This window comes from Heliangelus exortis, chromosome 12 (genome assembly GCF_036169615.1).
Source record: "Heliangelus exortis chromosome 12, bHelExo1.hap1, whole genome shotgun sequence".
Lineage (NCBI taxonomy): Eukaryota > Metazoa > Chordata > Aves > Apodiformes > Trochilidae > Heliangelus > Heliangelus exortis.
Window position 1 is genome coordinate 21,232,837 of NC_092433.1, and position 15,629 is coordinate 21,248,465.

General features: G+C 40.8%; 1 protein-coding gene across 3 annotated transcripts in view; it reads right to left on the minus strand.

The window, feature by feature from the left end:
- FGD5 (FYVE, RhoGEF and PH domain containing 5) overlaps window positions 1–15,629 on the minus strand; it is a 63,814-nt gene that overhangs the window by 15,862 nt on the left and 32,323 nt on the right. For 2 of the 3 annotated variants that reach the window (XM_071756434.1, XM_071756432.1), the window contains exons 6-12: window positions 10,992–11,134; window positions 9,448–9,604; window positions 8,985–9,072; window positions 7,240–7,290; window positions 5,579–5,637; window positions 3,417–3,488; window positions 2,058–2,126 (exon numbers count right to left, since the gene is read on the minus strand). In XM_071756434.1, the coding sequence (XP_071612535.1) occupies window positions 2,058–2,126; window positions 3,417–3,488; window positions 5,579–5,637; window positions 7,240–7,290; window positions 8,985–9,072; window positions 9,448–9,604; window positions 10,992–11,134 (639 nt within the window). The remainder of the gene's footprint in view (window positions 1–2,057; window positions 2,127–3,416; window positions 3,489–5,578; window positions 5,638–7,239; window positions 7,291–8,984; window positions 9,073–9,447; window positions 9,605–10,991; window positions 11,135–15,629) is intronic. The other variant, XM_071756433.1, reaches the window with a different exon arrangement.

The window sequence follows — 15,629 nt, forward strand, 5'->3', positions numbered from 1 at the left end:
TGGAATGCTCCTTATGGGCAGAGAACAAGCACACACTCTACTGAAGCACACCCTGAATGCACAAACCAAGTGGGGTCTGGCACACACCCAATTTTTATAGCATGTTATAACTACAGGTTTGTTTGGTGGATTCATCACCTTGGATGTGTAGAGGTTAAAGGCTCAGATATTAAGTATCTAGTCTTCCACTGAAATGTTTGTTAATGCAGGATTTGGCTGTTACAAAAAAGTATTGGCTGTGGTGGTTGGCAAGGCCTTTAAGACTGATGCAATTAATATCATGTATGCCAAGATGAAAATACCTCGCTGTGGCTATGCCATAGTTGTCTTAATGTATCCACATTCCTTTAAGCAATGCATGAATGGTGGTCTGCTGAGTGGTGGTGGCACAACAGAGAATCCACAGCATTAGCAGTTACAATCAGATAATGCAAAACCATTCTGTTTTAAGTGCAGGCATTACCATATCCCCCAGTGATGGGCTTTTCTGCAGTTTCACTCTATGTGGCATTGCTCTGCAACCTGAGGATCTTTCAGGGTAGAGGAGACTGGGTAAAAAAATGAACTCAAAGGCAGGTATTTGCCAGTAGGCTTCTAGCTCTTTCCAAGGTCCAGTCACCCCTGCCCTGTGCCAACGGGAGACATTATACAGGAAGCCCGAGGTGGCTGGAAGTGTATTGTGTTAGAGGCAGATGTGTCCCTTGGTCCTGAAAGTGGCACCATGGTTTAGTCTAGCCCCACCACATACTTAGCATGCCAGCACATTTGTTCACTGTTTTCCTTTCTGATTTAAAGGAAGAAAAAAATGCTGTTTCTGAATACTGAGAGCATCTATTATCAACAGGACATTAGCTACTGTAATGTCTCCAGCTGCCAAAAGACACTTCTTTCTTTGCAGTTAACATCTGGGTTTGAGCAGCTGAACTCTCCCCAGGAATCAAAAATAGTTCTTAAACTAGAAAGTGCAAGAAATTAATTTATGAGCTTTCTTTGTTCCAGTAATACTTTCAGCCTCTTGAGATCTTGAAGCTGTTACAACCATTTTGGACTCACTTGATCTGAAGTTTAAATTACTATCCTTTCAATGTTTATTACCAACCCAATTTCTCATCTTTTAAAATTTTTTTTGTCAGTTGTAATAGCTAGGTTTGTGATACTTCAGTATTTGCCATAGTAGTGGGTTATGATGGTAGCTATGAACACACTGCCAGACAAATTGTTGCTACCTTCTTGGAATTTGGTCCCATCTTTACCCCAAAGTCCAAAATGTTTTTATAACACTAGCCAGAGGCATTTGTTACAGAAGCGAGATCAGTAAGGATCAAGATATCATCTATTATGAAGTGGTCATAAGTAGGCTTCAGAGTTACTACTGTTAAGAACACTTTCTTAAGACCAGCTCCTGGAGATTCTGGTAGGGCCATTTTTCCCTAAGCTGAAACAAAGTAATGATTTTCACATTTACTGTTGTTGTTACAGTCAATTGATGCTGACTCAGTAAAACAATATTGCAGCAATGCCATATTTAACGATTTGGGTACATGAAAGTACATTTTCAGTACACGAAAGTCTGAATTTTCACAGACACCATCAGATAAGTGCAGTGCCAGCACTGTGTCCTCTCCTGTCTGGTCTTTGATTATGACTGGATCGATGAACAAAGAGGCAAAGAAGCTCATGTGTCCACTCATACAGGATTAGGAAGTATTAGTAAATAGGGAAAAATGAGAAGTATTAATGGCAAAATGAATATATTGGTAGTGTATTAGTAATAAGCTATCTCTCCTCCTCACAATGGTCCCAGGGTGAAAATCTGTCAGCACTTTCAGAGGCCACAGCAAATACCTAGTTAAGGCATATAATCCATTTATTTTAAAATAATACTGCAAACAGTACTTTAATGTCAATAGCAGCAGTAATATTCATTTCTTTATGGCTTTTTTTCTGATAAGGAGCTCTAAAGAATTTTTCAAGCATTAACAGGCAGGTAAAAAACTCATAGGACACATGTTAGTTTCCCCTTCATAATGACAGCAAAGGATTAAAAGAAACCTTACCAAGAACAAATGTCGAGGGTGCTTATTTTTGCCTGAGACTTTCATCAGTGTTCCTTCTTTAACGAAGATCTGAAGGAGAAAACAGCAGATTGTAATCCTGACACTTCTTGTAATGAATCTTACTGAGAAAGGAGTATTACTCCTGGGGGAAGAGCTTCTCTAACTGCTTTTCCCAGCACGGGAAGAGAAAGAATTTTAAAGATAACTTCTTGCTTTTAGGCTTACTCCTTATGATCTCGCTTGGTGTCTGGCTGGTTTAGCCCTGCTAAAAATCTTTCTCTTTCACAATCCTCTAAAATAGACCAAAAAGAAAAACTGCATGCACATAATGATGCCTTCATATATAATCTATAGAAGGTAGCAAACACAATTCTTTGTTGGTTCATACTGTTACTGTGTGTGTATATATGACTATGTATGTGAGCAACATACTAGAACTTGATTGCAGTAACATTTGGAGAGCTCCAGAATAACTGACAGACTTCAGTGGATTAACAGTTGTCTGATCTGGTGTAGTTTTTCTCTCTAGAACAATTTATCATCAAAGGGATCAATCCTGCAAATTCCGTATGATGGGCTTTGCAGAATTCAATAAAGTGTTACCTGGCAAGGGCAAATAAGAATGTGGATGCTGGAGAAAAATAGAACTTGACTGCAGTATTTGGCTGATAAGGATTCTTGTGCTATGAATATACATGCCTTGATAACTGGCATCACTGGTTTTGCTAAAGATACTGGTGAACTACAGAACAATGTAGGGTTGTGCAACTCAAGAAAGGTAACATTTGAAGTCTGGAGGCAGGCTGAAGCTGAGGAAACTGGACAGGTTTGAAAGTCGGGAGACATTTGCATTTTTTGTGGATGGTAAGACAGAGCTATACACTCTTCCACATTTCTGTTCAAGTGTTGTATTAAAAATTATGTCTTGCATTGAAAGCACCACTGGGGAATGGTGAGAACAAAAATTTGTAAACAGCCAAATAAAACTCTAAGCCTGTTCAGGCTGCAAGCAATTCCAGCTAGTGTTACAGCCTTTCAACAGGAGCATACAGGGAGGAGAACAGCAACTCCATCAAAAAATCCTGCACTTGGGGGACTGAGGACAGATGGAGTGAGAAATCAAACGGCGGCTCTGTGTAAAAGCAGGGGCAATGCCTGTCTCTCCCAGCCTAATGCTCTCAGCGCATCTCTCTCTGCACTGCCAGAGTGATGGGTTTTCACACAAACCATCTAACTCCAGCTCTTATCACAGTAGCTCAGTAATCAACACCTGTAGACCTCTGAAACATTGCCATCTGCAAAGAGATATCTGTCTGGAAACAATGCCCTTATCAGCACAGGTCTGCCTGCAGCACTCACCCTTCCTGGCTGGAGGAGGCCACTCTGCCCTCTCACACTGTGCTGAATGTGTACCAGCTTCTGCAAGTTTTCCTGGGGGAGAGAAACAGTGTTTAGGAGGCTGTTGGTAAGACAAGTAGGCAAACCTTTCTTCACCCCTTGTCACTGTTTTATTTCCTAAAAGTGTTAGTACAGCACAAAGTCTTCTTCCAGCCTTGCAGGTTTTTTAAAACCTCATAACCTGCCTTAAGATCTGCTCTGGCTTCTTGCAGTCCTAATACTTCTGATACTTCAGTTCACCTTCAAAAGGTCCTGGTAACTCCATACAGGATTTACACATAGACCCCTTTGCTGACTTTCTTGCTCTGGACACTAATAAACTGTAAGCAGTGACCAAGTACAGTATCTGCTCATAAGTGATGTGTTATTGATATGACATGGACAATCAAAAGCATGCTTTGACACTACAAGACTATTGCTAGAATTATATGGAGGTTTATGTTCTGTGATAATGAACTAATGGCTTTGCAACAGGAGATTTGGAAAGTTAACTAGGAAGCACGTAATGAAGCTGCATCTCTCTTTTGATGCTTTGCAAAAATCATAAAAGTTCATTGTCAAACTCCGATACTACTAACTGCTTACCTGACCTTCAAATACAGACAGGAGGTACTGGCATGTGGCATGAACTTACCTATGAAGATGGTAAATAAGATTGATCTAACTAAGCCTGTGCTCTCATATAAATGCAGTGATGAATTTGGATGAATATACAAAGGAGGATGGAAAATGTCTGTACCTCTGCAATATTGTTACAGTTTTTTTCAAGTCCCCTTCTGTTTAGCAGGCTGCTAAAACCAAGGCTTGTACAAAGGATTCAGCTGTGTTTTTATCAATTTGAGTAGAATGGGCTGCACAGCAGCATTGTCATCACTGAAAAAAATTAGTCATCACTCTAAAAATTAGGAGTCTGTTGCCTCAATTAGCTGTTGTTTGCTAAATCCTCAGTTACACACTCAGATAAACTACAGACTAAGGGCCATGTTTGATACAGCTTCATGATCTGGCAGCCTTTAACTAGCTACAGTTTTCTGCCGTGACAGACAATGGTCTGTTTTCCTGTGCTTCATTGACTGGCATGAACATACCCCTGGGCTTAGTTAATCAGCCTGGAGAGGTTAATTAGATTGTACAGTGTATCTACCCAATAAAATCAGTGCTGTCCACAGAATCAGCTAATTGAGAACGCTGTCACAGATACCAGAAGGAGCATATCCATGTCAACATGATTGTCTGTCAAGGCTAATTCATCCTGCATTTTAGCTAACACAATTAATGTACCTACCTAAGCTTGCTTTTTGAGATAGGCCTGAAATGCCTGCATATGTTACTTCCCTGGTGAGCTATTCCCTGTTTAGCATGACACTATGCTAAGTTCTTAGTAATTGTGAATCAAACATGGAAACATCTACAAGCCTTGCACAGGGCTGCACAGTAACATGCAGTATCACTCGCAGTTGACACATTTTCAAGAATCTCAGCTGTCAGGTATCTCTTTTGCAATGCAAGAAGTAACAAATGGAATTTTTTATGTCACTTCTAAAACACTATAGGCCAGCAACATGGAAAAAATATATAAACTAATAGCACAGGAAATGCCAGGGATCATGGGACAGCTGACACTTGAAAAAGACATTTGCAAGGGACTCTTCTGTCACTAAGGGTATTTTAGCCCCAGCAAAACTTCTCGGATTGACAGCTTCCACAATGGAAACAAGGTCTTCATCCTCAGAAAGGGCACTGCCCTCCTGTGAGCACACTCATGGCCAGTGCTAGTACTAATCACTGGAGTTTTTGAGAGTGAGAGGAGAAATTGCTGCAGCTCAGCTAAAGCTCAGCTTTTCCTAGCACTGTTGGTAGAGTAATGCTGTAATGCTGAGGTTTGCAGTGTGGACATGTTCTGCAGGAAATGGACAAGAGATGTATCAGACTCATTTCCTGTAGGAAGTTAAAACAGCAATCACTTGTGAAGGACAGTGATATATCTGGGTATATGGGCAGCTGAGGAGGATATAGTTTTCCTACAGTTCCCATTAAATTCTGTCTTTAGCAGAGATATTCACTTCATCAGATGCAGAAAAAACAAAACTGATTAGGAGAGCATGTGTCATGCTAGGACTCACCGCTTGGAGCATGCTGTCATTGGCTTGGTCTATGATTTCAGAAACAATGAATAAGGCAGCTGAGGGGTAAAGCAAAACAAACACCATAAATCATGTAAGAGAGTAGGAAAATAAATCAACCCCCTTCTATTTGTGAGAGCATCTTTAAAAAAAAAATCAGTGTCCCCAGCAGTAGCTTCTTCCCTTTCTTCAGCATCTTCAGAATGCAAATACCCAGCAAATTTAAGTCAGTTCCCCTTCTCTCCCTCATTCTCTTGTGTGAAACTGCATGATATTTGTTCTGACCAAGAGAGCTCATGAGGTCCCATTTAAGTACCTAGTGTGGCACAAATCTTCTTGAGATGTTTTGGAGTTGTAGATTTTTGACAACTGGAGGCTGTGGTAGAGGTAGATTAATTGTATCCCAGCTTTAGGCAGCCACAAGCATGGCAGTCTACAATGATCTGTTTCTCCCTAATGCTGAGAGAGAGGACTGGTCATGACGTGGTGTATGACATGAATTAACACCTGGACCCCTTGTGGCAAATAACCTTGTGGCAAATAACCTAGGGCATGTGTGCTGTCCATGAGAGCAGTGGCATAACATGAGCCCTTATCTCAGATCTCTTCTGTGGAACAGGTGTGGAACAGGGAATCCTGTTTCTGGCCATAGCCTGGAGACATGCTAGTCACATGGCCAGGAATTGGCTGTTGTGCTAACCACAAACACAATAGCCAGTTGTGGCCACAGCTTGAGCCACTGTCCTGGCCTTGTTTGAATTACTGATACAGCTGCAGCCCCACTTGTCTTGCTCAAGGCTCTCCTCTTTGACTAATCTGTAGTCAGTCACAGACCTTACTGCTCTGAGCTGGTTTGGATTTGTCTTTAGTTCAGAGGTGAACTGGTTTCATTAAAACGGTGTTATGCCTTCTTCCTGCACCCTGGAAGCTGCTCCCACTGAGGCCACAGCTAAACTTTGCATTGACTTCAGTGGGAGTGAGAGACTTCTGCTTCATCCATCTGATGTGATAGAAAGGATGGTGGTAGCAGCTGTACATCTGGATTTGTTCTTGGTTGTGCAGAACTGACTTTTTTTTTTCCAAGTTTACTTAGGCTTAAGGAATACAGATAGACAATTCAGACCTCCTGGATTACTCCAGAATCCACAGAGCACAGCAGGCATACCACAGACAACAGTACACAAACAGGTAGAGCAGTCCAGTTTGACGTTACAATGGCCAGGCCAAATTTGGATGGAGCCAAAGAGAACTGGGACTTCGCTGAGGAGTGGGGCAGCAGAACTGTAGTATCTCCATCATGCTTGTATAGGTGGATACATAGATCATACCTTCTTTAAGTTTATCATGTCAGAATTATAGGGAGCCCCCCCCACAGGTTTCAGTGAAAAAAACCTCCCAAAACAACAACAACAACAAAAAACAGAAAAACAACAAAACAAAACAAAAAAACAACAAAACAAAACAAATTAAAAAAAATAGAAAGAGGTAGGGTTCTTGCCTTGAAGAATTTGTCTAAACTAGCAATCAGATCTTCATCTAACCTATTAACACAGGGAAAATCTTCAAAATAACCCTCTCCATATACTACCGGTATAGATCCTGTACTACTTTAGAAGCAGATTTAGCAAAGCAGAATTATTGTTGTACCCATTTGATTTTACCTTGTGTAGCTTCATACTCTGCAGAATCAGGGCAAAGATTATTCAAGTAATCTGTAGAAAATAGTAGAACACAGGCAGTAATCAGAATACAGATCAATATAATCTGTAGTGTTATTAGGTAAAACATAAAATCCTGATCATAGAATGTTTTGGGTTAGAAAGGACCCTAAAGATCAGCTAGTCCAACCTTCTGCCACAGGCAAAGATACCTCCCACTGCATTGGGTGTCTGAAATCCCTGTCCAACCTGACCTTAAACACATCCCATATCACTTTGTTCCCAAATACTTAAGTACATGTAGCCTCTTGACTTCCCCTTGACTGCATTCTGCATTGATACAGATTTAGACTCATCACATACCTTGGCAGTGTAAATGAATAAACAGATTGAAAAAAATTACTAGGCAATATTTAGCATTCCTTCTCAAAACTGCAAGCTCCATCCTTGGCTATGGACATTTAACTGAGTGGGCAACTCCTTCTGTCTGCAGTGCAGTAACTGGCAGCCAGTGTCCTCATTAAATACGCCTCCTTATCAGGGTAGAAAGAGCAAATTATACACACACAAGTACACCTGCATATTTTAATATTTTTTACGCTGTCTAGAGAATCTGAAGGACTGCACTCTTCCAGACCCACTCTGCCCTAGCAGGGAAAGAATGGTTTGGTTTCTTGAGGTGAGGTACTGAAGCAGTAAGCTATCTTCTGGATTTTCTTAATCCAGCAGACTTTTCCTGGCTATACACAAAAGCTTTCTTTTTCCCAGTTAGTACCAGTACCTGGGACAAGGAGGAGCTCACATTTCTTAAAGCGTAGATGGAATCCAGTCAGCAGAGCTGCACTGAAACCCTTCCAAGCTCTCCCACAAAACACCACACTTTGTGTTTACAATTTGTGGTGTGGACCACAGAAGTGGGCAGAGAAAATGGAACATAATGGGGTATTTCTGATGGGGACATGCCAAGTCCTTTTTCTTAAATGTGGTATTTGTGTGCACGTATTATGTGAGACTACTAAGTACTTCAACCCAGAAGTCTGGAAAGTTGCCCTCACTATAGGCATACTCAGAGAGAGAAGCAAGTCAGAAAAAAAGTCCTACTATTGCATTCAGTATTCACCTGAATTGCTGGTGCTTAAAAAGCAAACCCAGCTGTGAATAATGAGTTGCATCCTTGATCAAAATGTCTTGAACAAGATGAAACTGCTGCTAATCTGTATTGTGAATAAAAATGGTCACTTTGTTCTGGTGCATGTATAGGAGTCCCTTCTAGTACATTGTGCCCTTCATTGGCTGTTGAGTTTATTGGCAGGGTTTATGGCTTCCTTCTTACTGTCACATGCATAGCTCATCTTGAATCCATCTCCACCCACACATATATCAACACTGAGATTTATCATTGCATTTCACCACTTTCTTCCCCAACCAGGTCATTAGCTACAAATATAAACTTCTCAATTCTTTTTAGGGGCCACATTCTGCTTCAGAAAGCTTGCTTCCCTCACAGGCTCACACTTGCTAGATTTGCTGTGTTTTTCAGAGAATGAGCGAGCAGAGCAAACCAGAGGGATTCCAGGTGGGAGTGATATATGTGGTCCTGAATGTAAAGGGAAGGTGTTACTGAAAATGTAAAAATCTATAAATGTACTGTTACTGTAAATTTGGGTATTTCCCTCTAACAGTGCAATGAAATTGGACTGGGATTTTGACTTAGACTTGTAATTACCTGCAGGAGTGGTTTTACTGACCTGTGAGCAGCACTCGGTACTGGAAGACACGCTGCACCACTTTCAAAAGCTGATGTTTCACACTCTGGGGGCTGTCACCAGAGCTCTGCTGTCCTCAATGGAAGGGAAAAGAAATACAAAGATCAGGGATGTCAAAGATCAGATGATGAGCAAAGATCAGCAGCAAACTGTCATCTTCACCTGAGGTGTACTATAAAAGTTTGCTACCAGTGGCATACACAAATTCCACTGAACCATTCCAAGTTTACACAGCTTGCTAGAGGTGTTGTCTTTGTGACTTGAGGGGTTAACAAACACATTCTGTATGCACACACATACATGGGGGGGGGGGGAATGCGTGAAGAGAGATATTCTCCCATTCTACCCTCTGTGAACACTGGTGGAGTTGCTGAAGAAGTATCTTTGGGTAAGCCCTGTTGCACAACCATGCATTAGTACAGGTAAAAATATATGGGACCCTTACCTCAAACTCCTGAATTATGGTAGCCAGTTTTGAATATTTAAGGCAGGTTTCATCTAGCAAAGCCAAATTCTTATCAAACTGCTTAATGTATGCTGTGTGGTGATTCAGCCTTGATTTTCTGGAGAGGAAAACATCTGCAACTTTCTGGTGTTCTTCCCTAAGGCCACAGAAAGAAAAGAATCGGCAAATACATTAATTATCAAGAAGAAGAGCCATACTTTTTTCTCATTGTAATAGACCCACAGTGGCTAAGCACACTGTGCAGCTGAAACTTAGGTTAGATGGCAGAAAAGGGAGTGCTTCACTGAAATACTGGACAGCAAAATGTTCTGCTGTAGAATAGGCACCATGAGGGGCTGATCCTCTGCCTGTGCCTTTGGTTGTGGAGCATACTGTATCATATTCAGTTGTAACATATCTCCAGCTGACCTTCATTGCCTCCTTGTCAGCACTGCCCCACCATCATCTGTCTCAGAAGCCTGTTGCACAGAATTAAAATTTTTATGAATACAAGGAGAGAAGTGGAAAGATTCTGAAACTGTAAAAGAGTAATTGTAGTTACAAGAGGAACATGTATACCTGGGAGGTAATCTTGAAGCATTTCCAGTTGTCACCCTTCTGTCTTAGGGAATGGGTTGTGTGCTGTTAGAGGAGGGCTCTGACTTCTTTAGGACACAAGTCCTAATGCTAAATCCCAGTTGGAACCACTGCTTCTGTTTATGCTATGAGTGTGTAAATAATAAATAATTCATAGCATTTTTAAAGTCTGCCATTTGTAACAGTCCCTTGATGGACACAAACCAATATACAGTTCCCTTCAGCCTTTTCTTGCCTTGTGTGCTTTGACTTTAAAGTGCAGAGCAGGGCTGACAAGGAGAGCTGAGCCCTGCATTTAGGATTATTACTCTTAAAGTTCTCTTTCCTTAATCTTAATTCCGTATGGTCCATTATAACCTGTCAGAGCCAGAGTAGTTCTGTCTGAGACAGGTGCTCTTGCTGCTGTGGGGCTGGTCAGCTTGGGTCTGCAGAGGTTATTTCTCTTTGACATTCCAGCAGTTTGATAAGGGCATGGAAGCCTGTTTTAAGCAAGAGGTCTCCTTAACTGAGTTAATTTTTGAGCTTTGTCTGTCCGGGGGATGGTCTTATTCGCTCATGGAAAGACTTTGCCCTGTGAGGATGTTTGGCTTAGGTGGAGTCCCTCGGCAGACTGACGGTGTCTGTTTGGCTTGGAAGCCCAGCCTGCCCAGAGCCCTGCCTTGGGGCTGGGACCAAGGGGGTGTGCAGCTGCTGTGCAGGTTTATGTAAGCTGTGGGTCTGCTTCAGGATGGGTTCTGATGTCTGCTGTTCTGCCTCCTGTGGCATGACCCTGTGACCTTCAAGCCATGAGTGTGAAGCCATTTAGTGCTGACTAGAGCTAGCATAAGAGGATGTGAAGAAGGATGCATGTGAAGAAGGATGTCCTCACACTAACTGGTGGTGATGAGTTCACTCGCCTGCTGTTGAAGATACGTCAAGACCATCTAACCATGCTCTTCCATACTTACCATTTAAGAACTCTTTCTTCCAGTTCTCCCAGGATGTCTTGGTGTAGTTCGTGAATTTCAGGGAGTTCACTTAAGCCCTGCTTGAGTTGAACTTCACTTTCATCTTCTTCTCCAAGCATTTTCAAGATACTTTCATAGAAGTTCTGTGAACAACAATACAGAAATTAGGCAGACAGGCTTAAAATCTCATAGATACTAGGCTAAAGGAAAATCACACAAATCAAATCTGACAGGTGAACCTTTTTTTTTTAAGTTACTAGAACTAAGTAAAGAAAAAAATTTATGATGACAATATTCTTTTTTACTAACTATACCCTGCATGAAACAAGATCATAAAGATTTCTGAAAGAGTATTACTGCCTTTTCTAATTATCTGTATCATCTTTCCACCACTGTGTCCTGTCCCAGAACCACAAGTAATCCCAATGTTCTCATCTTCTCTTCTTCTGATGAATGAGCCTTCTATCTACATATTTCATCCAGTATACACTCTAGCAGCTTTCCAACCAATTTATCCAGTCCACCCATCTTTTGTTTGCTTTTTCTAACTCAAAGGAATCTGTAACCTTTTGAAGTCCTCAGTCATTGTAATTATTCCAGACTGGGGAAACAGAAAGAATCCAAAGGGTTCTTTGAGCTTATTGTACCTGGGGAGGTGAATAGCTATAGTTAAGTTCACAGTTGATGTTGTAAGTAACCTTTTATGTTACAGAAATGTTACCTTTTCCAAATTAACATCAAACAGCTCTGTATCTGTCCACTTTTCACCATAGCCAGAGCAACAAGATTAACACTCCTTTCCCACAGTATCTCAGTGTATTTAATTACTCATTAATTGACTGCCCAAATTCTTAATTCCAGTTGCCTGGATAGCCAGCTTCATAATTATTAATAAAAAATCTGTAGCATAACAGTAATCACTATAAACATCCATTAAAAAAAAATTGCTAAACCCCTAACATCCTTAAAATAAACTACAAATAATTCAGTGAATCTGAGATGATCAAAACCCACAGCCACAAAGGCTGGTTGTATTCTTTTCTTTCTTTTATTTGTGCACATCACTAGCACACACATTACATTTTCCCCCCATGATGTAGGAAATGCTGGAAATGAGGACTGAAGCCTGGAGCTATGAGGTCATGAGACAGGGAAGAATGCATGGTTAGTTTCCACAAGATCTTTTGTTTTTTGGTAGAGCACTTAGCAAGAAATTTCTCTGCAGGATTCAACATCTACCTGAAATGAGACACTCTAATCCAAAGGCAAAAGGACTAGGTAATAGGACAATAGTGAGTTCTGGGTTTTGCTTCCAGGATTTTGTGAGTACTTTTATCAAATGCTGTACAGTATGATGGTAGCGGTGTTGGACTCATGGGTGTTTCTTGGGGGTATCTTCACTGTGACCAGCAGCCTCACTCCTAATGATGAAATTGGCAACCTTGGATTAAAAAGTGTCACATCATCTTTTACAAAGTGAGTGACCTGAGTGATCTGAACTGAGCAGTGATCTTCCCAAATTTCTCATTACTGAGCTCAGCAGAAACAATGCCAGATGAACAGCAGAAAATACTATTGCAGCAGACACAGTCTCTTATCCTGCCATTGCAGGGTACAATCTAGGTCAGGAACCCTGACCTCAACACACACTTGATGCAATCAAACACATTCATCCAAAACACTCCAAATGAGTCTCAGAACTGCTAGGCTGCAGGGTATGCATTATGAACATTGAGTCTGTGGGGCTTGTTACCAGGCAGTTGTCCTGATGTGCTGGTGTGACTTCCATCCCTTTTAAGAGATACACAGATTATCTGTAAACTAATGGCTGATACATATCTATTTTCCCACTGCTGATGAAGACAACGGTGAATAAATGAGAAAAAAAACCAGCCTGCTGTGAGGACAGGCTGTTCTTTTGTGACAGTGTGTCTTTACGCCTTTATATAAGAGCTTCTGTGGGTCTGATAGACAGCGAGTGCTTCATTTAGTCAGCATGTTCCATTCACTAAAGGATTTAATCAGGAAAGAAGTAACTTGATTGGTCCAGAAGGAGTTTGAACATCATCCAAGAAATTCAGGGTAGTAAAAAAGGCTCAGCCAATCATTCACTGGAAGTGTAAATAATTAGAAAGATGGAGTTCTGTTTTGTCTAACATGTAATAGTGGCTGCTAAAGCAGATGTTTATTTTTTGTTCTTGAGAATGTGCTGCCCTCAAGAATTCTGAAAGTGGAGTTTAACTGAGGAGCCTGACTTCCTAATAATCTGCATTTAGGTAGTGACTTGAGCACTACAGTGATTTTGCTCTTTTTTATTTCCTAAGATTTTTTTTTTCTATCAAAAGCATTGGGATGTCCTGTGAAGTCTGATCCCACACTGCTCCAAAGGCTGGAGATCCAGCACATGCTATATCTATTAATCTCATATTCATATCCAAATGTTCAAATGCCAAGGAAGCATAAATCTAGGTCTTGGGGTTTCTAAGAATTGTGGCCCACTGTTAAGAGGAAAATGCAAACCAGACAACAGGCTGAATAAACTAGAATAAACTAGACTTGGTCCTTGAAGTGATGTGTGAAACACTAGGCTGAGAAATTAACCTGCAGCATTTTTGTCGAGGAGCAAGCATTAAGAAAAAGACATAAAGTGCAGCCTCTGTTTCTGGGGAAGAAAAACAGGAGAAAAGCAGGACACCATTTGAGGATTAAATGATCCTGATGGAAATTCAAAGACTAATCAGCTTTGAAAAACTAAGTTGTGAGTTCCAAGAAATCAGGGACTTAGCCTGCAAGGCCCTGCCAGTCCCAGCTCCTGAGTCCAGTGTGAGTTCTTAACTCTGCTCCAGAGAACAGTGTTACTTTTGAGTAGGGTAAAAACAGCTAACTCTTTAGATTATTATCCCAACTACTGCACCAACTCATACCAAATTTGTGAGCTAGCACAATATTGCCACTCTTTCAGTTCAGTATCAGAGTGACTGTATGAAAATGCCATCGTTTTGGCAATCAATCAATTTATTAAAATTTCTGCTGAAAGGCCAAACAGATTCTGTTATGCTGAATGAACAGCAGCTCCAGCCAAGCCTGGAAATGAGATGGGAAACTGCTCCTGCAACAGGCTTAAGAAAAGCCTTTTTCCCTTTCTAAAAGCAGCTAGGGTGTGGTTTAGTTTCTTGTCTTTCTTAACCAGCATGTGGGTTTATATAAGAAGATGAGACCTGAGACCTCAAGATGAACATTTAGAAACTGTTCTCCTGAGAAAGTTGGTGATGGGGAACAAAGACAAATGTTTGCCTGAGCTGAGATGTGCTGTTGAAGAAGCCTTTGTTTCTAACTGGCCATGAACCATCTTGAGGGCTGTTTGTTGAGTGTGGTCCCTGGTGGCTGTTGTGACACCTGGCAGTGGACCAGTGTCAAGAGCAAGTGCAAAATACAGATTTTTACTGATGTGACTGTTCATTACTCAGTAAGTTTTCTGTACTCTAGTGGGATGGGCAGACAGGGAAACAAAATCCCAGGAAAATAGGATTCAGTGGAATATTCAAGTACAGGACTGAAACATGCAGAAAAACCGAACAAGTGTTTAGAAAGTGTCTCCCGAGCAGAAGAACTGAGAGTAGTTATATTTTTCAGTCAAGCCAGGAAGACTCTGTTTTCATTCTTCATATCTTCGATCCAACTTTTGAGCACTGCAGCAGATAAAATTAGCAGCCAAGCAGAGAGTTTTTTCCTTAATAACCTACAATCTGTAATTTTTATGAAGATTGTTTTTTATTAGGGATTACCAACACTTTGGAGTCCATCCAGCTGAAAGGGGAGTAGAGTATACTGTTGTCCATAATTGTTTCTAAACTAAACTAAACTAAACAAGCAAACAAACAAACAAACAAAAAATTTAAAATATTACCAAAGATATAAACCAGAATCCCTGTGCCATGTCAAAGTTGTTACCTTGGAAAACAAAGCAAAAATGACATTTCCTGTTCCTTTCAAATGATTCCTACAGGCAGAAATTAGGACTATTGTAAAGATGCATGAATTACTCATTTACACACATAGAGATACATTCACCACAAAGAGATTTACCAGAGGGAGGAGAAAAGGGCAAATTAAGTCTTGAAGGTACTGGGAATGTCTTAAAGCATTCCTCTCCTGGGCCAGCAACAGCACTGGTGTACAGAATATGCTAGAATATAAAAGAGAGGCCTCTACTAGACAGCTCCACTAAACACAGTGCACTGTATATGAACTGTAGTTCAGGCCTGCACTTCCATGCTGTCCATAATGCACCAAATGTATTTGCAAATGGAAAATTAAATACATTAAGACTGTTTTAATCGAATGCATCTAATGAAGATACTGAGTGGCTAATACTTTCTGTGCATGGTAATTTCCTGTGTGTGTATTTCTCTTCTGTTTTGATTTAGAAGCTGGCAGAGCCTTTTCTCTTTTTTTTTTTTTTTTTTTTTTTTTATACTCATGGAAATCTTAATTTCAGAAAGGAGCTCTCTGGGTATTCATAATGATCAGAAGCCCCTGTAGTCTATAGTTAAAGAAACCATCCTGGTTTCCCCAGTGGACAATGGCTAAGCAGGCTATCACCAGTTTATCAAAATATTGGTAGATTTCAGCTAAGCA